Source organism: Artemia franciscana, chromosome 4 (assembly GCF_032884065.1).
Source record: "Artemia franciscana chromosome 4, ASM3288406v1, whole genome shotgun sequence".
Lineage (NCBI taxonomy): Eukaryota > Metazoa > Arthropoda > Branchiopoda > Anostraca > Artemiidae > Artemia > Artemia franciscana.
Window position 1 is genome coordinate 57172563 of NC_088866.1, and position 19293 is coordinate 57191855.

Genomic DNA, 19293 nt, shown 5'->3' on the forward strand with positions numbered 1-19293 from the left:
TGTCCTTTTCTGGGCCCATGACGCTAAATTCAAAGTATTTTTGCCCATTGGGATCCCCTTGACCTGGGCTTATGGTGTAGATTTGAAAATGATCAGGGACAAAAAGTATTTTGGTCTATTACTGGGCAACCTAACAATCTTTGCTTTCCCAACAAAATATCTGATCTCAAAAGCGCAGAAAACGATTTTTAAAGTTTCAAGCCAATTGAAGAAAGATTTTTGGACCATTTTCGGGCACCGTACTCGAAGGCTCGAGGTACCAGCTAAAATATTTTTTACTTTATCTCAGACCCTTTTTTGGAGGCTCCCAAAGTCTAGGGATTTAAGAATTTAAGTTCCGAGTCTATCGAGCAAAAGTACCCCCCACCCCTTTTCAGGCTTCATTTTTTGTGAGCCCGTGTCCCACTCCAGTTTTTTGTAAAACAGGTTCCTCTTGGTCCTATGGCTTAACATTGTAAGTTTCTAATCTAACTGATACCGGACAAGAAGTTCTTTGGTCCATTTATTTGTCCTCTAAAGCAGTGCGAAAGTGTTGCCTTATAAATATGAATGTTCTCTTGTAAGTTTTCTGGCTTTGATGGAGCAATTTCACCCACAAACCTAATTAATCCAATTTAATAGAACAAAAATTTAGAAGCCTGGCCTATAAAAGAAAATAATATCATGAGCAACAGAGATATTGCAGGCTAAAGTACTGGTTTTAGCTTCTTTTTTTCCTTTTTTTTTAGGATAATGGCTCTTGCAACAACAGTATCATCTAAGAAATTATGTGGACGTTATAAACTCCTTCCAATTTTATGTTTGCCTAACAGATATTTTTTCACTAATAAGAAGTTATTCTCACGGTGACCCAACTTAAACATCAAGACAATGAAGAGTGCAAAAAATTTCAAGGTGAAATTACTAGAGTAATGGAATGTGTAGCTTCACCTTTGAACAGTTAAAAACTTATGGGTTAATCCTTCTCAAAATTAGTAAAGATAATTAAAAATAGGACAGAAAATTTTACCTTTCTTGAACCAGCTCGTCCTGAAGTTTATTTAACTCATTTCGTAGGTTAGTCATCGCAAGCCTATCGCTCGAAGTACGGTTTGCGCTCTCGCTTCGAACTTTCATCACTTCAGCCCTTGATACCTCCAACTCAGTTAAAGCCTTTTGTAACCGTGTCTCTATAGCTTGTTGCTCTGAACGTGCAAATTTTAAGCTTTGTTGCTTATCTAACTCGGCGGCTTCCAGATTTTCATCGAATTTTCTCGCCTGCAAAGACATCTGCTGACGTAAATGACGTAGTTCTTCCGTTTGTGTTGACATCATATCTTCTTTATCACGGTTGAAGCGATGTCTAAGGTCAATCAGTTGGCTTTCAAAACTTTGACAAAGTTTTTCCTGTTAAATGGAATCAAGCAGTTTAAAAGTATACAAAACATTAACCAAGTTTCTCTCTAGATGTATGCCAAAGATTTCACTTGTAGATAACTGGGAAATTTACAAAAAAACAAATCATATGAAAATCCAGGAAAACAAAGGGACAACTAAAAAACCGGGCATTTAAGGGGTGGCGATCTTGAAACCCTCTTCATGTACGAGCCTGTTGTATCTCTTGTTTTCTTAGAGAATAGTTGTGCATGCGTTTCTCCAAACGAGTGCAAAAAATTTCTTTAAGGAGGTGGTTAAATTTATAAACAGCTAAAAAACATAGACGAATTATATGAGAAATACGGAAACATACAGGACACATTAAGAAGGTTGGAGGATAGAGGCGGTCCTGAGGCGCCAGCTTCACGTATGTGCCTGTTTGTCTATCTTATTTCTTTTTAGAGGAATATCAGTAAGGGTTGTCGCTTATTAATTTCTTTTTACATTGTCTCAGGCGACGGCGAGCAATACCAACCATCTGTTGAGCATTTTACGTTCAGTATTACAGATATGAATTAATAGCTTGATCGCATGCTGTTAGGAAATTCCTGGTAAATAAAAAAAATTGCGAAGAGTAAAAGCTGTAGACGAATAAATAAAAAACAACAACCTTTTTTCAACTAAAAGTAAGGAGCTACATTAAAACTCAAAACGAAAAGAAATTATTCCGTATATGAAGAGATTAACCCCCTTTTCAATACCTTGCTCTTTACGTTAAAGTTTGACTTTATGTCCCAACTTTTTAAGAGCGATTCCTGAAACAAAAGGGCTGTTTAATTAGAAGAGAAAGCTTTTTGGAAAGTGATTAAAACTTAACCGTAAAGAGCAAGGTATTGAGGAGAGCACTTTCATATACGGAATAGTTTCTGTTCGTTTTGAGGTTTTGTGTTAGTAGTAGTAGTATTAACTTATTATCCAAAATAAAAAAACAGAGACAAATCACTCGGTAACACAACAAAAGCGTCGCTTGCGAGGGTGCGTTACTAACAAAAATAGAAAAGTACAAAAATAATAAAAACAAAGAACAAAAAAAAACAAAAAACAACAAGTTAATCTATAATACGCAGAAGGGTGAAACCGTGTACCGAGAAAAAAAAAACTTACATAGAAAATACATATATAATAGAAAAACATAATGTCATGATCCCGAAGCGAAAAAAAAAGAAGCCAAAAACAAAAACCAATAAACAATTCCATCAATCTTCATCTATTTCAAAGGTATACTTATCAAGCAGCCACACACACAGCTCGGTTTTGAATTGATTAATGGGCAATTCTTTGGTACTTTGAACAAGCTTATTCCACAGCTTAGCCCCTCTATAAATAACTGAAAAAGCAGTCCTACTTGAAACTAGGCAAGAAACCTCAATATCTCCACTTGTACAAGTTCTGTGACCATCTTTCCCGAAAAATTCCTACAAAACATTCTGGAACACACCCATAATAGCACTTATACATAAAAATCAGTGTATAAAAATCACGTATTCCGGCTGCAGGCAGTATATTACTTATACTGTAGATTGACCGAACCGAATCCCGGTTCCCTATTCCACAAAGTGATCTAATGGCAATATTCTGTAGTACGCGGATCGGGCGAAGAATTGAGGAATGTTCCAAGCCATACAGACGAACAATACAAAATATACGGATGTATCAGAGAAAAATATAATAACCGTAAAACATTTGAAGGAAAAAAATGTTTTAATTTACGGATAATCCCTAAATTCCACGATAATATTCTACTTATAGCTTTTACATGGTACTTAAATGATGAATTTGCATCAATAATGATCCCAATGTACTTAACGGAACTTGACCTTTTAACCATTCTCTTTGGTGAACCTATTTTCGTAATCCAAGGATAATAATTTGGGGATCGTGAAAAGATAACAAAATTTGACTTATTTATATTTAGGTCAAGCCGGTTTATCTTCAACCAAAGACATGTCCTAGTCATTGCTGCATTAATTATTGAGATAAGTTGTTGTTCAGTTGAAGCTACACACATCAATGTCGCATCATCAGCAAACAAGGGTGTAGTGATCCTGGATCCCGACGGTGCAGGATCCACTAGATCCCTAATTCTACAAGTAGTTGCAACAGCATTTGGCAGATCATTAATAAAAGTCAAAAAAAGAGTAGGACCTAACACAGAGCCCTGGGGGATACCAAATTTAACAGGGCTTTTACTTGAAGAAAACCCATTAATGTGAACATACTGCTCTCTATTTCGGAGGTAATCACAAAGCAAAGCCAAAGTCCATAAAATTCACATTTTGAAGTAGTAATTGATGGTCAACAGTGTCAAATGCCTTAACCAAATCAAGAAACAGACCCGCTACTCTAAGCTTATTATCAAGAGCTCCAATGATTACCGAAGTTATATATGATAACGCCATCTCTGTGGTTCTCCCCTTCCTGAAGCCAAATTGAATTGGATTTAACAGCTTATGCAGTTCCAAATGATCATAAACTCTAGTGTTAATACACTTTTCAAGCACACGAAAAATTACAGGTAAGACCAAGATAGGCCGTTAATTTCCAAAATCATTCTTATTATCGCCTTTAAAACAGGGGTAATCTTAGCAATTTTCAAGCAGTCAGGAAACGTTCCCCGTTTCAAGCACAAATTAATGAGGGAAGTAAGAACATCAGCAACATAAAGAAACGCTGTTTTTAACACCAGAAGATTGAGTGAATCACTACCTGCCGATGTATTTTTCGTCCCAAAGATAATTTTCTCTAGTTCATCACGAGAGAAAGGTTTCATATACATTGAAAAATCAATTGGAGTCTTCATAAAAAACCCGAAGGGAGCATCATCATCAGAAGATACAATACGGGAAGATAAATCTACGCCAATATTAGCAAAATGTTTAGAAACAGCATCACATATCTCTTTAGTTTTCTTCGTAAGGCAGGCCATTCTGCATTACTACTTCATCGGGAATAATAGAGTTCTCTGTCGATATCACACTTCAAATTATTTTCTATGTTTTGGCAGGGTTACCACACGCCTCAGTGAATTTATTTACGAAATATTTTTTTTTTGCATTTCTCAGTGATTTATTTAGGGCATTTCTATAATTTTTATAAATTCTTAAAAAAATTGGATCATTTCCATTATTTAAGGAATTCTTATAAAGTTGATCTCTTTTATTAATACAACGCAACAAGTTAGGCGAGATCCACGGCTTCTTAGGAATATTTTTCCTTGATGGCGAACGAACCGCTATACATGTTTTAGTCACTAACAAAATCAGCTTATCATAAAATCTTTGGAAACTCGTATTTATATCATCCGTAAGATCGACCAAATTATTCCAATGACTTCTGCAATTGCCTGCTAAAATTTTTCAAGATTACCCTTGCTAAACACATGCATTGGACTCTTCGAAATTATTGGTGCTGGCTTTTGGGGAGTACAAACATCAAATCTTGTTGAAATCCCAAAATGATCTGATGCATCAGTAATAATAACTCTTGGAGTTGAATAAAACAAATTTGAAAAAATATTGTCAATAAGCTTCGATGATGAGGGGGTTACTCGTGTGCATATATTTATAGTTGGAAACAAAGCATAGGACAATCAAAGCGGCAAAAAATCCATAGAAACACTCGCATCAAGCTCATTTAGGTCAATATTAAAATCCCTGAGCATCATAAATGGATGTGAACCAGTTGCTAGTTTCTCCAGCTGCTTATCCAAAAGATTCATAAAGATTGGTATGGAGCCAGATGGCGGCCTATACAATATAATAGCAAATGCATCTTTAGGTGTCAGCCTAAGCAGGAGAATAAATGGTCCTAAAACCATTTCCTGATATATTACTAAGCCATTTCTTCCGAAAACCTCAATATCGTTTCGAATATATGCACCATTTCCTCCATGTTGTCTAAACTGTCGATTCCTATTGTAAAATTTATACCCTGGAATATTTAAAAGGGCTGAGTTGTGGTCATTCAGTCAGGTTTCAGTTAGACCAATAACATGAAAAATCGAAAGATCACATATTTCATTCAAAAATTTAAACGAAGAATTTAGCCATTGGCAATTAAGATGGAAAACATTGAGGCCTCTGTCATCACCGTACTCAGATTGAATTCCATCTTTAAACAAATATTTGGAACTAATAGATTTATAATGCCCTGCTACCCCAGTGTCATAATTCCGATGTAGTCGCGCCGTAAATATACCCCCAAAATCTACGATGGAAGCTTCCAAAGTATTAAGACAGCTACTGCTCCGGGAATCACGATCATAATTATCCATTGTCATTAAAAACAAAATAAATCTCGGTACATGGTTTCAAAAAAGATAAAAAACAGACACAAAAAAGAAAAACAAAATGATCCACTTAATAACACTAATAAGAAAAAGAACAGGCCATGAAAATATTGCCTGTAACCCGTTCATGTAAAGCTCAAGCTCCTAACGCAACGGCTCACAACTTAATAATAACCACAAATCACAACATCGTAAGAATACTTAAAAACTAACTTAATCAAAACTTCAATAAGACTTGATCACCAAAATACACAAATTACGGTATCAACAGATCCTTTGCGTTGTACCAAAGCACTTTAGCTACAGTGTTATTTTTTTTTACACAAATAACAGGGGGTACCCAGCATTCCACTCCTTTATCCACTAGACATTTACGGATGGCCAGGAGTTCCTTGCGTACAATAGGCAGACAAGGCGTAACGTCATCACCAATAAAAACATTATTATAAGTGCTGAACTTTTTCCCTTTAAGTTTCTTCGCATTTTTCAGAAGAGAAAATCGAACTTGCGTATTGTCCACTTTACTTTTAAAAAACTTTTTAGAGCACTGGATCAAACAGTTCGTGGTAACGAACTGTAGTAAGGAGCGACCCGGCTCAATAGTAACCAAAACTCTAAAAAATTGAATTTTGATTTCAATAGCTACATCAAAAGAATCGCATTTTAATGCTGATTTTAAATATATATGTTTCATCAAGTTTAGTCTTACCCATAAAAAGTTAAGAGCCTGAGAAAATTTGCCTTATTTAAGAAAATAGGGGGAAACACCCCCTAAAAGTCGTAGAATCTTAACGAAAATGACACCATCAGATTAAGCGTATCAGAGAACCCTACTGTAGAAGTTTCAAGCTCCTATCAACAAAAATATGGAATTTTGTATTTTTTGCAAGAAGACAAATCACGGGTGCGTGTTTATTTGTTTGTTTGTTTGTTTGTTTTGTTTTTTTTTTTTTCCAGGGGTCATCGTATCGACCAAGTGGTCCTAGAATGTCGCAAGAGGGCTCATTCTAACGGAAATGAAAAGTTTTGGGCCCTTTTTAAGTGACCAAAAAAATTGGAGGGCATCTAGGCCCCCTCCCACTCTCATTTTTTCCCAAAGTCAACGAATCAAAATTTATTAGATAACCATTTTGTTCAGCATAGTCAAAAACCATAATAACTATGTCTTTGGGATGACTTACTTCCCCACAATCCCTGGGGGAGGGGCTGCAAGTTACAAACTTTGACCAGTGTTTACATATAGTAATGGTTATTGGGAAGTGTACAGACGTTTTCAAGGGGATTTTATTTTGTTTGGGGGTGGGGCTGAGCGGAGGGGGCTATGTTGGAGGATCTTTCCTTGGAGGAATCTGTCATGGGGGAAGAAAAATTGAATTAAAAGGGCGCAGGATTTTCTAGCATTGCTATAAGGAAACAATGAAAAATAAACATGAAAAGTTTTTTCAAATGAAAGGAAGGAGTAGCATTGAAACTTAGAACGAACAAAGATTATTACGCATATGAGGGGTTCTAAAAATACTTTAGCATAAAGAGCGAGGTATTTAGGAGGAGATAAATACCTCGCTCTTTATGCAATAGTATTTTTACTAATTTCAACTATTTATTCTACGGCCTTTCTGATTCAGGGGTCATTCTTAAAGAATTGGGACAAAACTTACGATTTAGCGTAAAAAGCGAGGTATTAACGAGGGTGCAAACCCCCTCGTATACATAATAAAAATATAAGATGATGAGAGTTTGTTACGTAAGTTAATTCTTAAGTTACGTATATTTTTTACTAATAAAAAGGTTCGTTAAAAATTAAAAGGTCTAGTTGCCTTTTTAAGTAACCGAAAAATTGGAGGGCAACTAGGCCTCCTTCTCCACCCCTTATTTCTCAAAATCGTCTGATCCAAACTAAGAGAAAGCCATTTAGCCAAAAAAAAAAGAATTAATATACAAATTTCATTTTGATAACTTATGTGCGGAGAGCAAAAACCAAACATGCATTAATTCAAAAACGTTCAGAAATTAAATAAAAAAAACTAATTTTTTAGCTGAAAGTAAGGAGCGACATTAAAACTTAAAACGAACAGAAATTACTCCGTATATGAACTGGGTTGTCCCCTCCGCAATCCCTCGCTCTTTACGCTAAAATTTGACTCTTTGCCACAATTCTACTTGTTAAAACAATTAAAAGCGTTAGCGTAAAGAGCGAGGGATTGCGGAGGGGACAACCCATTTCATATACGGAGTAATTTCTGTTCATTTTAAGTTTTAATGTCGCTCCTTACTTTCAGCTAAAAAATTTTTTTTTTTTTAATTTAAAAACACTAAACGACGGCAAATTTTCGCTATTTAATGATAATCCATGTACCATCACTCCTTTAATCAGAGACTCAGCATCCTCGAATGGTACTTCATTCAATCCCCAAAATAATACATTGCACATTTTACTGCGATTTTCCTCCACAAAAGATTGGCTGACTACTGAATTTATTTCCTCTTTACTTTTATTAATAATATCCGTTTGGCCCTCCACAATCTTCTTCAAAATCCGAAGTTCACATTTAACTGTTACAAGTTCATTCTCCAACACATTATTTTTATTTTCAATCGTTGTAACACGATTAGTCACTGCACTAATATATGATTTTAACTCCAAGAAACTATGTTGGAGCGCCTCAATGTTTGTAAATGTTTGATTGGACCATTTCTAGTATTTTAATAATATTTTCAGCATTAGTTCTCTGACAGTCAGTGAGAACGCTACCATCGGAATTATTTGTCGAATTCATCACAGGGTCCGATAAGTCCGCTTCGGTTCTGTTATAACAACCGCTGCCTTTCTTTCCCATAGTAACAATATGAAGATAAGACTATTCGCCTACCTTTATATGAACTATACTTACCCACGCTAGTTCCCAGCGTGCAATGAACATATGCGTTAAAAAGGAACGTCTTACACCTAAAGATATTTACAAGAATATCTTTCAAGGCTAATGGTCTTTTTTGTTCCCGCCCAATTTCTGAAACAGATTCTAAGAATCTTAATAACGCCACTGCTAGTATCTATTCGATAGCAAACTCGTTTATGAGACTTGACAAAAACATAAACAAGTGGGAGAAAAAAATAAAAGATGTTTGTTTAGCAAAAGCACGTTAGATTCTACGGAGATTAATTTAAATGAACAGGTTATGTAAAAGAAAATATACCCACTGCTGAGCTAAAAATAGTGTTTTCTTTTGCACATCAATTTAAAGGGTAATCCTATATTTTTTCGCTCAGAGATTTTGATTCGATGTGCATTGAATGCAAATGGTAGAACTTGTACGAAAAGTAGACAAATCTTTTATTTTCGAGATGGGTGTCTGTTTTGAAATGTAAAGCGTGAACTCTCCCAAACCTCAACCGAGACCGAGTCCGTTTGGAAATGAAAATTGTTTGGCTATTGGGAGAACCCTTGGGTATTGAGAATTGCAAGCAGTTAGCCAGGTGGGTGAAACACCCACCTGGCTATTTTCTTTTAATCTTCAGTTCTCGAAGTCCACCAGCCCCCAAACTTAAACCTCGTCATGTTACTTCTGAATTCCTTTTTACAAATTGTGATGAAAATGAAATAAATGAAATAATTATGTGTATGAAATAACAATCCTGTGGAGTAGATGAAGTATCGTTAAAGCAACAAAAACAATTGTTATTTCTATTTTGACTCATCTGATTAATTTATCACTTGAAGAGGGAACTTTTCCAGAAAGACTTAAATTAGCCTGAGTGCTACCCCTTCACAAAGGGAAGTCAAAAAATGAACCGAGTAATTACCGATCCATTTCTATTTTACCTTTTTTTCGAAGATTTATGAGAAAGTAGTCCATGAAAGAATGTATGATTACCTCCAGGAGTAGAATCTTCTGTGCGATACCCAACTTGGCTTTCGCAAAGGACTTTCTACGGATATGCACCAGCTATCTGGAATTCAATCCCCTTGGAAATCCGGAACTCAAATAACCTTACTACCTTCAAGCGAGCAGTGAAGGGTCGTTCCAGAAATACTGTTTAGATTTGAATATCATGCGGTCCTCCTCTTTTCGATCTTTTCTTTTATTTTCTTTTTTTTCTTTTCTTTCTCTTCGTCACTCCCCTTTTTTCTCTTTTTTTTCTTTTTTGATAAATCCAGTTGATTCGTTGTTTCTGTTAGTTGATTGTTTAATTATTCTTTAGTTAAGTTTCTGCCCTAGTCAAGCACTTTTGTGCTTTCCTGGCCGATTATGTACATGGAATTATTTGTTTTTATTTAAATATATATGATTGAATTGAATTGAAGAATTCCTGCGAACAAAACTCTAGCACAGCTTGCATCAAACAATAAGTGCGTAATTGGTAATTTGATGTGTGTGTGTAGACTTGTTCCTGTGTTTGCGTACGTTTGTGTTTTTGTGCTCCTCAATCTCATCCTGCTAAATAACTAAGAAGACTAATCCGCCATTCCATCATAAATTTACTATGAAAAAGTAGCACATAAACAGAATTGATGGAAATAAAACTAATTTATTGGGAAGATAACAAGAGGAAAAGTTTGTGTAAAACGAAAAACTCAATGCATACCCGTACTAATGAACTTATTTTGGAAGAAATATAGCCTCTCAGGCGCATACGGGTTAAAGCACATAAAAAAGAATTTTTATTGAAATAGAAGAAAAGCGATAACAGTAAAAAGTTCGGGATTTCCCAAAAGGAATTTAAAAACCCTTGTCCATCGTATCTGCCCCCATTAAAATACAACAACGAAAACAAACAGTCCGCACATGCAAAAGTAAACTACCCAAAGAAAAAGGATGAATGTTTGAGAGGTTTTTCACTCTCAGAAATCATATACCTCAGGTGGCTAGTACCAAGCATGGCAGAAGTGTGCCAAGCATAGCGGAACTGTGAGAACAGTACTAAGAGTGAATGATCTGTGCCAAGCATGACATAAGTATCCCAAGCATGGCAGATGTCTGCTAAGTCTGATACAAGATCGTGATTTCATAGCAATCTGGGAATGTACATTATACAATTAGGCTAGTGAGTTAAGTAATTGAAAATTAAAGAGCCATTTGAAACAGACGGACAGAAAATAAAATCCTTCAATGATCTAAATGTGAAACGGTCAAACATTACTGTCTATGCATAATTGACTGAAAATGAAGAGAAATAAAAATAAATAATTATACCAAACATAAAAGAAATGGGTACTGCTATATACAAATAATTAAATCCTAAACGATTAAAAATTAAAATGAGTGCTAAAGTTAAACCAAAAAGGACACAAATTACTGCCCATAGGAGTTCGACTAGAGTTCCGTTCTAACCGTAAACCAAAATAAAAAATTGTCGCTAAATAGAATCTGTAAACCTTAATTGTTGATGTTTCCTGTAATTAGTATATTAAACACTAAATAATTATACATTACACATTCAGTTCATTTTCAATATCTTTCCAGTCACCTTGATTTTTATAGTGTTTTTTTTTTGTCAGTATTTTGGAATTAATAAGATGAAAGCTATTTTCCTTGTAATAAGATTAGGGCATTAACGTTATTTTGTGTTAGGGCGAGATGCACAAGATTTCGGAAAGAAACTTAAAGACGCTTTAATTAAATACCAAAAATGAACGAATTGTACAGAAAACGTAATAATTGTAGGAAAAACTATAAAAATCACAAATACTAAGCCCAAGTAACATACAAGAAATTTATAAGAAAAAAACTAAAATTGTTTGTATTAAATGTATTTAATATACTTCAGACCAGATAAGAAACTTCATTATTTTTGGACATTGACGAAGAATGAGACAGAAATTTATGGAGGAAAAAATAATTTTCCTTGCCAATATTTTTTAACACATTTTTTTTTATCAAACACGAAGATTTATCTATTCCAAATCAGACCAAATTATTTCTTCAAAATCACTGTTTTCATGCATTGAGTTCCTGGTAAATTCACTGTTCTCCCCCGATCCCTTCTGTGCGTTTTTTTTCTTGCTGTTCACTTCAACTCGACTCAACCTTCTTTTTTTTCCTGTTTTTATTTCTTGAGACAAGCTTGAGTCCTTCGGTTGGTGGGCTGTTGTACATTTTACAGACACAGGTTCTCTGATTTCCATATTCCTTGCAACCCTTGAGTCTAAAATTTCAGGAAGTAAGGATTCATTCCAGAAGGCTTCAAGCTTCGGAAATATTTTTTCCCAGTAGTCTTTCGATCGGTGAACTGTAATTATTTCCCAATCCTCAATAGAGTTATAAACTATTAAGTGGCATACCATTTTATCCAGTATCTCGAGTTGGCCTTGTATCTGGGCGAAATACCTGTGATTTTTTTTTAGCTGAAGACCTTCACTGGATAATTCAAGAAAAAATGCTTTAACTAAATTTTTTGACTGGGCCACATCATAAATGGTTTTGAACTCTGGTATATTATGCACCGTTTTTATCTCTATAGGTGTGCCATTAGGGAGCAGCCCATCTACAGATGCAGCAAGATACTGATACTGTGGATGCACACTGAGTCCTATTTGATCTCCCTTTACGACTTTTAAGTTGAATTTGTTTTCATATGCTTCTAGTGCCACTACTTCTAAATCTAAGCCCTTTTTCATTAGGGCAGAGCAGAATCTAGGTCCCAAGTTTCGAATTTGCTTAACAATTGGGGCAACTCTGGTGCTGTTTTTTCTGGTTGCAATTCTGTGGAAGTAACTACTAGTTATTCTCTTAGATCTTTCTTCAACCCAAGTGTCATTTTTGGATTGGCCCTTGGTAATGTTGAACAAAAAGCTTATACTGGCAAAATCCAATTTTAAATTCTCGTCAGTATATTTTTGTATGGCCAAATTCATTTCATCAGAAGTCATGTCTGGCTTATTGCAATTTGGTCCATAGTCACGATTACCAAAGTTATAGTTTCTATTTTTTAACTTAGCAACGTGTTTTCCTCCAAGAGCACTATAATAACTGGTCAAATTACGTTTAGATATTACACGGAGTTTAGCCGTTTTATTACAATATTTTTTTGTTACGCTAGAAGGACTAAGCCCAAAAATATTTTTCCAAGCTAATTGATGCCATTTTGGACCTGAATTATAAGCAAGACTTGCTCCATGAACTCTTGCATGATATGAACCTCGTTTAGACCGGCTTATTTGCTTTCCTCCGATGAATTTAGCAACAACTGACATGTAGCTTTCAGCTAAGTTTGTAGTTGCGTCATTTCGAAGCTGCTCTGCTTTTCGACACACAATATCGACCTCTGTCATAACATCTTCAAACACGTGCAGGGGAAAATTATTCCACCGATCTTCTATTTTACTATTCACGGTCAATTCAGCTATCTTAGGACATCCAGAATCACATTTTGTGTGGTTTCCGAAAACATGGTACGGACCTCTTTTTAACAAGATTTTCAATTCTTCTGCTGTTCCATTATTTTCAGAATTTATTTTTATCGCACCCCTTAAATTTTTTGTCAGTTGCTGGATAATTCCTCGGGGAAGACATTTTGTGTACAAACCTTTTTTATTTTTGCACAAATTATATAGATGGGCTGTATAGTTTTTTGTGACGTGATTTGCACATTCATGTTTCCGTATGTTGGAACCGTAGGAAACACTTTGTTTTAGCTTATAAAAAACACTGGAATCACCGTCACCGATAAACTCTAAAAACTGTAATCCGTGCATCTCCTCACTGGAACGAAAGCCTTCAACTAGAATATCTGTTTCCATGCTCCTTGAATTTCCGTTATAATTCAGAAAGCAGAAATGATCTTTGGGAATTACTTTGGCGTTTGCAGAAGAAAAACATATATAACAGTATTTATTTTTTATGCCAACATATAACAGTTTTTTCGTAAATGCATCTATGATAACTGCAACACATCCTTTGGCCGAATAATCGTGTCCTTTGCTACGCTTATTCCAGCCTCCATCACATATCACTTTTGTCCAGTATGAGTCCTCCTTATACCTATCATCATGAATGGCTGATTTTAAGGCCTCTCGTCCATTTTCTAGCAAAATTTCCGATAAACTATTCATCCAAGCATTACCAAGCTGCCTTTCAATACGGGAATAAACTATTCGTGACATTGGTTTCACTCCAAGCACCCCGAAGAATTCACACAGTGTAGAATACCCTCCTCCACTACCCATGGCTCCCCAAACAGCCTTCGAATTCAAGCAGCCTTTAAGACTTGATTTTTTTTCGGAAAAAGCAACCTGTGTCTGGTCCGTAAAACTTGAAAGATATTCTTTTACGCTTGTTGCTGGACATTCTGGTTCACCTTTAATCCTCTTTTCCCAGTTACACTTATTACACTTAACTTTCAGTTCAGTTTTCAGGCCTTTCTTTTCTAATTGCTTTATAATCAATTTTCCGTGATCGCAACTGATTTTGTGTCTGAATGCTGAAATTACTTCAGCAAGGAAATACTTTAGATTCACAATGCAGTTTCCATCTGGAATTCCAGATAAGTCTATCTCAGTATTCGTATCGGGGCAATCAACACCGTAAGAACCACTACCGTTTCCCAATTTATTTGAATCGTCTATGAGAGGATTTGCTGAAAATTCTTCTGAAATTTTCGATCCATTTGACAAATTATCTTTATCTTGTTCTCCAAGCAGCACCTTTCTAAAAAAAATGAAAAGAACCATAGAAAAACAAAACAGCGACCCGGCTCAATAGTAAACGAAAGTCTAAAAAACGAAATTTTGATACTAATAAATACGTCAAAAGAATCGGATTTTAATTAAATTTAGTCCTACCCATCAGAAGATAAGAGCCTGAGAAAATTTGTCTTATTTTGGAAAAAAGGGGGAAACACGCCCTAAAAGTCATAGAATTGTTTTGCCAGAAGACTGATCAAGGGTGCGTGTTTATTTGTTTTTTGTTTTCTTTTTCCCAGGGGTGATTGTATCGACCCATTGGTCCTAGGGTGTCGCAAGAGGGCTCATTTTAATGAAAATGAAAAGTTCCAGTGCCCTTTTTAAGCGACCAAAAATTGGAGGGCACCTAGGCCCCCTCCCACATTCATTTTTTTTCTCAAAGTCAACAGATCAAAATTTTGAGATAGCCATTTTCTTAAGCATAGTCAAAAAACATAATAAGATGTCTTTGGGGACGACTTACTCCCCCATAGTTCCCGGGGGAGGGGCTACAAGTTATAAACTTTGATCAGTGTTTACCTTGACCTGATTCCCACTTAAATGGACAATCTGTCTTGGCTTTTTCTACAATTGGCCATGACTTGACCTTTCCCACAACTATTCCTTTTAATTAAAAGTCAACGGTTGAGGGGTTTTGGCTGAGGGGGGGGGGGGGGTAGAGGGGAGGGAGCTACGTTGAAGGATCTTTACTTAGAGGAATTTGTCACGGGGGAAAAGAAATTCAATGAAGGGGCATAAGATTTTCTAGCATTATTAAAAAAAACACTGAAAAAATAATAATGAAGAAGTTTTTCAACTGAAAGTAAGGAGCAGCATTAAAACATAAAACGAACAGAAATTATTACGCATATGAGGGGTTCATCTCCTCCTAAATACCTCGCTCTTTCCATTAAAGTAATTTCAACTATATATTCTACGGACTTGGTGATTCTAGGGTCATTCTTAAAGAACCGGGAGAAAATTTAAGCTTTAGTGTAAAGAGCGAGGTATTGACGAAAGGGCAAACCCCCTCATATATGTAATACAAATATACAAAGTTCTAGGTGCTTTTATAAGTTACCAAAAATTGGAGGGCAACTAGACCTCCTCCCCCACCCCATTTTCTTCAAAATCGTCAGAACGAAAATATGAGAAAGCCATTTAGACAAAAAAAGATATGCAAATTTCGTTGTGCGGTTAGCCAAATCAAAACATGCATTAATTTAAAAACGTTCAGAAATTACATAAAAAAAAACAGTTTTTTTTAACTTCAAGTAAGGAGCGTCATTAAAACTTAAAACGAACAGAAATTATTCCGTATATGAAAGGGGTAGTCCCCTCCTCAACGCCTCGCTCTTTACGCTAAAGTTTCTTATTGTTTTAAAAAGTATAGTTGTGAGAAAGAGTCAAACTTTAGCGTAGAGAGCGGGACATTGAGGGACTACCCCCTTTCATAAACGGAATAATTTTTGTTCGTTTTAATGTCGCTCCTTACATGCAGTTAAAAAAACTTGTTTTTTTTTATTTAATGGACAAGAGGGAATGAAACTTGTATATGTAATTTTTACTTACCGGTATTTTAAATTCAGCCACCTTTTGTTGATAATTTTCTTCCTCATATCTCAAATGTCTTATTGACTTCAGTTGACAAGTCAACTAATCAGAGACACAATGCCTTGGAGGCGTAATGCCTAAAATTGGATAAGAATCCCGCCTTTTTTTCTATTGGCTGATGAACAACGCTATTAAGCCGGAAACAGGGGTAAAATAAGTAAAAAGTAAGCACATTTTGAAATTGTATTTTTCTGATTTTGCTTTCAAACTATTTATGATAGACATCAGAAATTTTCTGTAATGGTTGTAGATTATAAAATCTACATATGATCCAAAATTCTACCCTCTGGAGCCAACTTCATACCTTCTAGCAAGAAAAATGTTGAAAATAAAAAATAATTTTTTGCACCGTTAAAAATAAAAATATAACAATTCTGCAACCAACATTTTTTTTTAAATACTGGGAGGATGAACTAAAAAAAAAATCTACTGTCATTTCCCATCCACTAAATTTTTATTCACCAAACTAAAATAACTTGATTTCTTTTTTTTTGCACAATAGGTAAAGCATATACAGAAAAAGTGAAACCAACATTTTTTTCCTTTTTAACTCGAGAGTCATCAAAAAAAAAATCAGTTCAAAATCACCAAAATCGCAGAAGTTATTCATGATTTTCTATCATAGGAGAAATAGCATTGGACACAAATTAAGACCATTAGCCTTAAGACAGAAATCGCTGGCCAAAAATGCAGCAAGAAACTCCTTCTTATCCAATTATCAATTAAAGTTATTTCATGCTATCATGAGTCAAAACATTACATAGCATTCGCTGCGATAGTTTCAATGCAGTCAAAAGTTTACTATTAAAAGCTATACCATCTGTCTTAATTTCGACAAACAGTAGCGTGCATTGGCTTTGACTGGATAAGAATAATCGCATAAAATCACTTTCGACTAACCAGAGCCGTTTTCTGCTGACGTAAAGAGAGGAAAGGGAAAATCGGTATTTTACTGTGCATTTAGCCAAAACACCCCTAACAGTGAGTGAAACCCCTCTGTCTCAAGTAAAATCAGCATTTCATGCTACCTTTGGCTCGAATTTGAGACAGATGGTCTGAAATTTAAGACAGTTGGTTCGAATTTCAGAAATGTAGCCAAAATAGTGACACTTGGGAGCTTTCGCAAATGACAATGACGGACCCCTTTTACCCCTCTGCTAGAAAGATTTCCATGGAGGGAGAGTCTCCTTGTAGCGACGAAGATACATTTGTCTTAACGTACCGGATATCATGTCGAAAACTTCAAACACCAAGGACTTTGAAATGGAATCTGATTGTGTGAATTACTTAAGTGGTGGCTAACAAAGCCATATTCATCTTTGAAAAAAATGGGAAGAATCGGGAATTCTAATAAAAAGACTTCCATATGCATTGTGCGGGTTTTAGTTTTAGGCACTAGATATAAATTCAATTTTAGGCACCAAATTTAGGCACCAAATCTCTCTAATAAAAAAGTCCTCCATATGCATTATGCGGGTTTTAATATTAGGTACCAAATTAAAAAAAAATAGAACGTAGAAAATAAACCAGCAAAAATAAACTAAAAAATATGGGACCAAACAGCTTAAGAAGGCATAGCTCTCCTTCGAAAATGGAGTTGTCTTCGAGAACCAACAAATTATTGGTGTTTGAATTTTTACCAACTAAAAGCGTTGCCAAATTTAACAAATTAGTTTTACTTACTCATTTTCATGGTTCAATATGGCAACGCTGACTTGACTTAATAGCGTCCTAAAACTTTATAATTTCAAAACAACCGAAATAAAACTCTTTAAAAATCGTGGTTTTTAGTTACGGATGGGTTCAGGGGGCATAAAATCCTTTTTACGTTGATGTCAATGCTACTTTAATGCACCTTGAGATACGTAAACATTACTAGTTAACTTTAAGTATACCTAGTGTTGTAAAACTACCGTAAAATAAAAACTCGGTAAGTAAAATTGGCAAAGTAAGGTAAAATCGGTAAAATATGGTAAAATTGGTAAAATAAGGTACTCCCTAGGAAATATAGGGTAAAAATGGTGTTTTAGAGTTGCCCTGTAGCTACAAGACCGGCTAAGCATTTCTTTTTAAGCATCACTTTCAGCTTTAAATGAAATTTTATAATGATTCTGACTTTCCTGGGCTTAAAAAAGATAGTACCCCATCATCTAGAGTTTCATCATTTTAATTAACAGTATAGTTTATCCCTTTGGTTAAAACACATTTTTTATGGGTTTCTAAAAGTTTTTTCTGCCCCCTTCCAAACAAAAGTCCTGGATACAACCCTGAGGATTATATATCAATATCTGCCTCCAATCCCCCTGTCGTCTCTCTCTTAGAACTAATTATGGGTATTTCCATATTCTATGATACACACTCAAGAATTTGCCACCCGAAAATCAGACAAGAAACTGTTTTCACAATCTTTATACCAAACAATTAGCTTCGGCTTGGTTGAAAACTGCTTTTTAGCTATATTTTAATTGAATATTTAGTTGGTATTTTGGTTAGGTTATGCATTTAATATAATGCGGTCTGGGTGCCCCCCTCCATAATTCTGTGTTTGAGTTTCCATAATTTTGTGACTAAACTATGATATTATCATCATATTTTGTTTTATTTCATTAACATTCACCAAACTTCACGGAATAATACGGAATATTAATACGGAGGTACCTAATTATGTATTTATGTGGAAATTCTTTCCAAACAACTGCGGGAACACCAGGTCGTTAACCTAGAACAAGAATTTCCCAAAGACACTGTTGTCGGTAACAGCTCATTCGGTAGCAATTGGTTGAAAAGCAGGCTAAATATTAGAAATGCCACTGGAACTTTTGATTTCCATTGACTGAGCTCCCTCTAAAGTTTATTCGACCACCCCTAGCCCTTACACATGAAGTGTCTTTGGGGAAAAAAATTAACAAATATTAATACATTGAAACCTTAGGGGGTCTTTATTATAGGTGATGCTATACAATTGCTTCTGACTTAAACAGGAGAGTACACATTTAAGTTTCCCTTCTAATGAAGATAGAGAAACATCCAAGGGGAAAATAGAAGGATTCAATCCCTGGTGTGGCCTGTTATTTGGTTTGGGACGGGGATTAGTGGCGTGATTTTGTAAGCTCGGCCAGAGTCAACCCATCTCTAATTGGGTGCCTAGAGAAATCTGGGGAAGGTAAGCGGGAATGATGTGCGAAAGCACAGGATGGTTAGCCCTCAACCCCTCATTGTACTTCCTGGCTGAAAGGCCACGAAACAGAATTCAGCACCGCCAGTTTGGATCTTAAGGGTCTAGTGCCATCATACCCACTGACTAATGCAATCTGT

The 19293-nt window shown here is 35.5% G+C and overlaps 1 protein-coding gene across 3 annotated transcripts in view; it reads right to left on the reverse strand.

Moving 5' to 3' along the window:
• LOC136026649 (rootletin-like) overlaps positions 1 to 19293 on the reverse strand; it is a 329138-nt gene that overhangs the window by 156423 nt on the left and 153422 nt on the right. For all 3 annotated transcript variants that reach the window (XM_065703386.1, XM_065703385.1, XM_065703387.1), the window contains one exon: positions 1010 to 1386. In XM_065703386.1, the coding sequence (XP_065559458.1) occupies positions 1010 to 1386 (377 nt within the window). The remainder of the gene's footprint in view (positions 1 to 1009; positions 1387 to 19293) is intronic.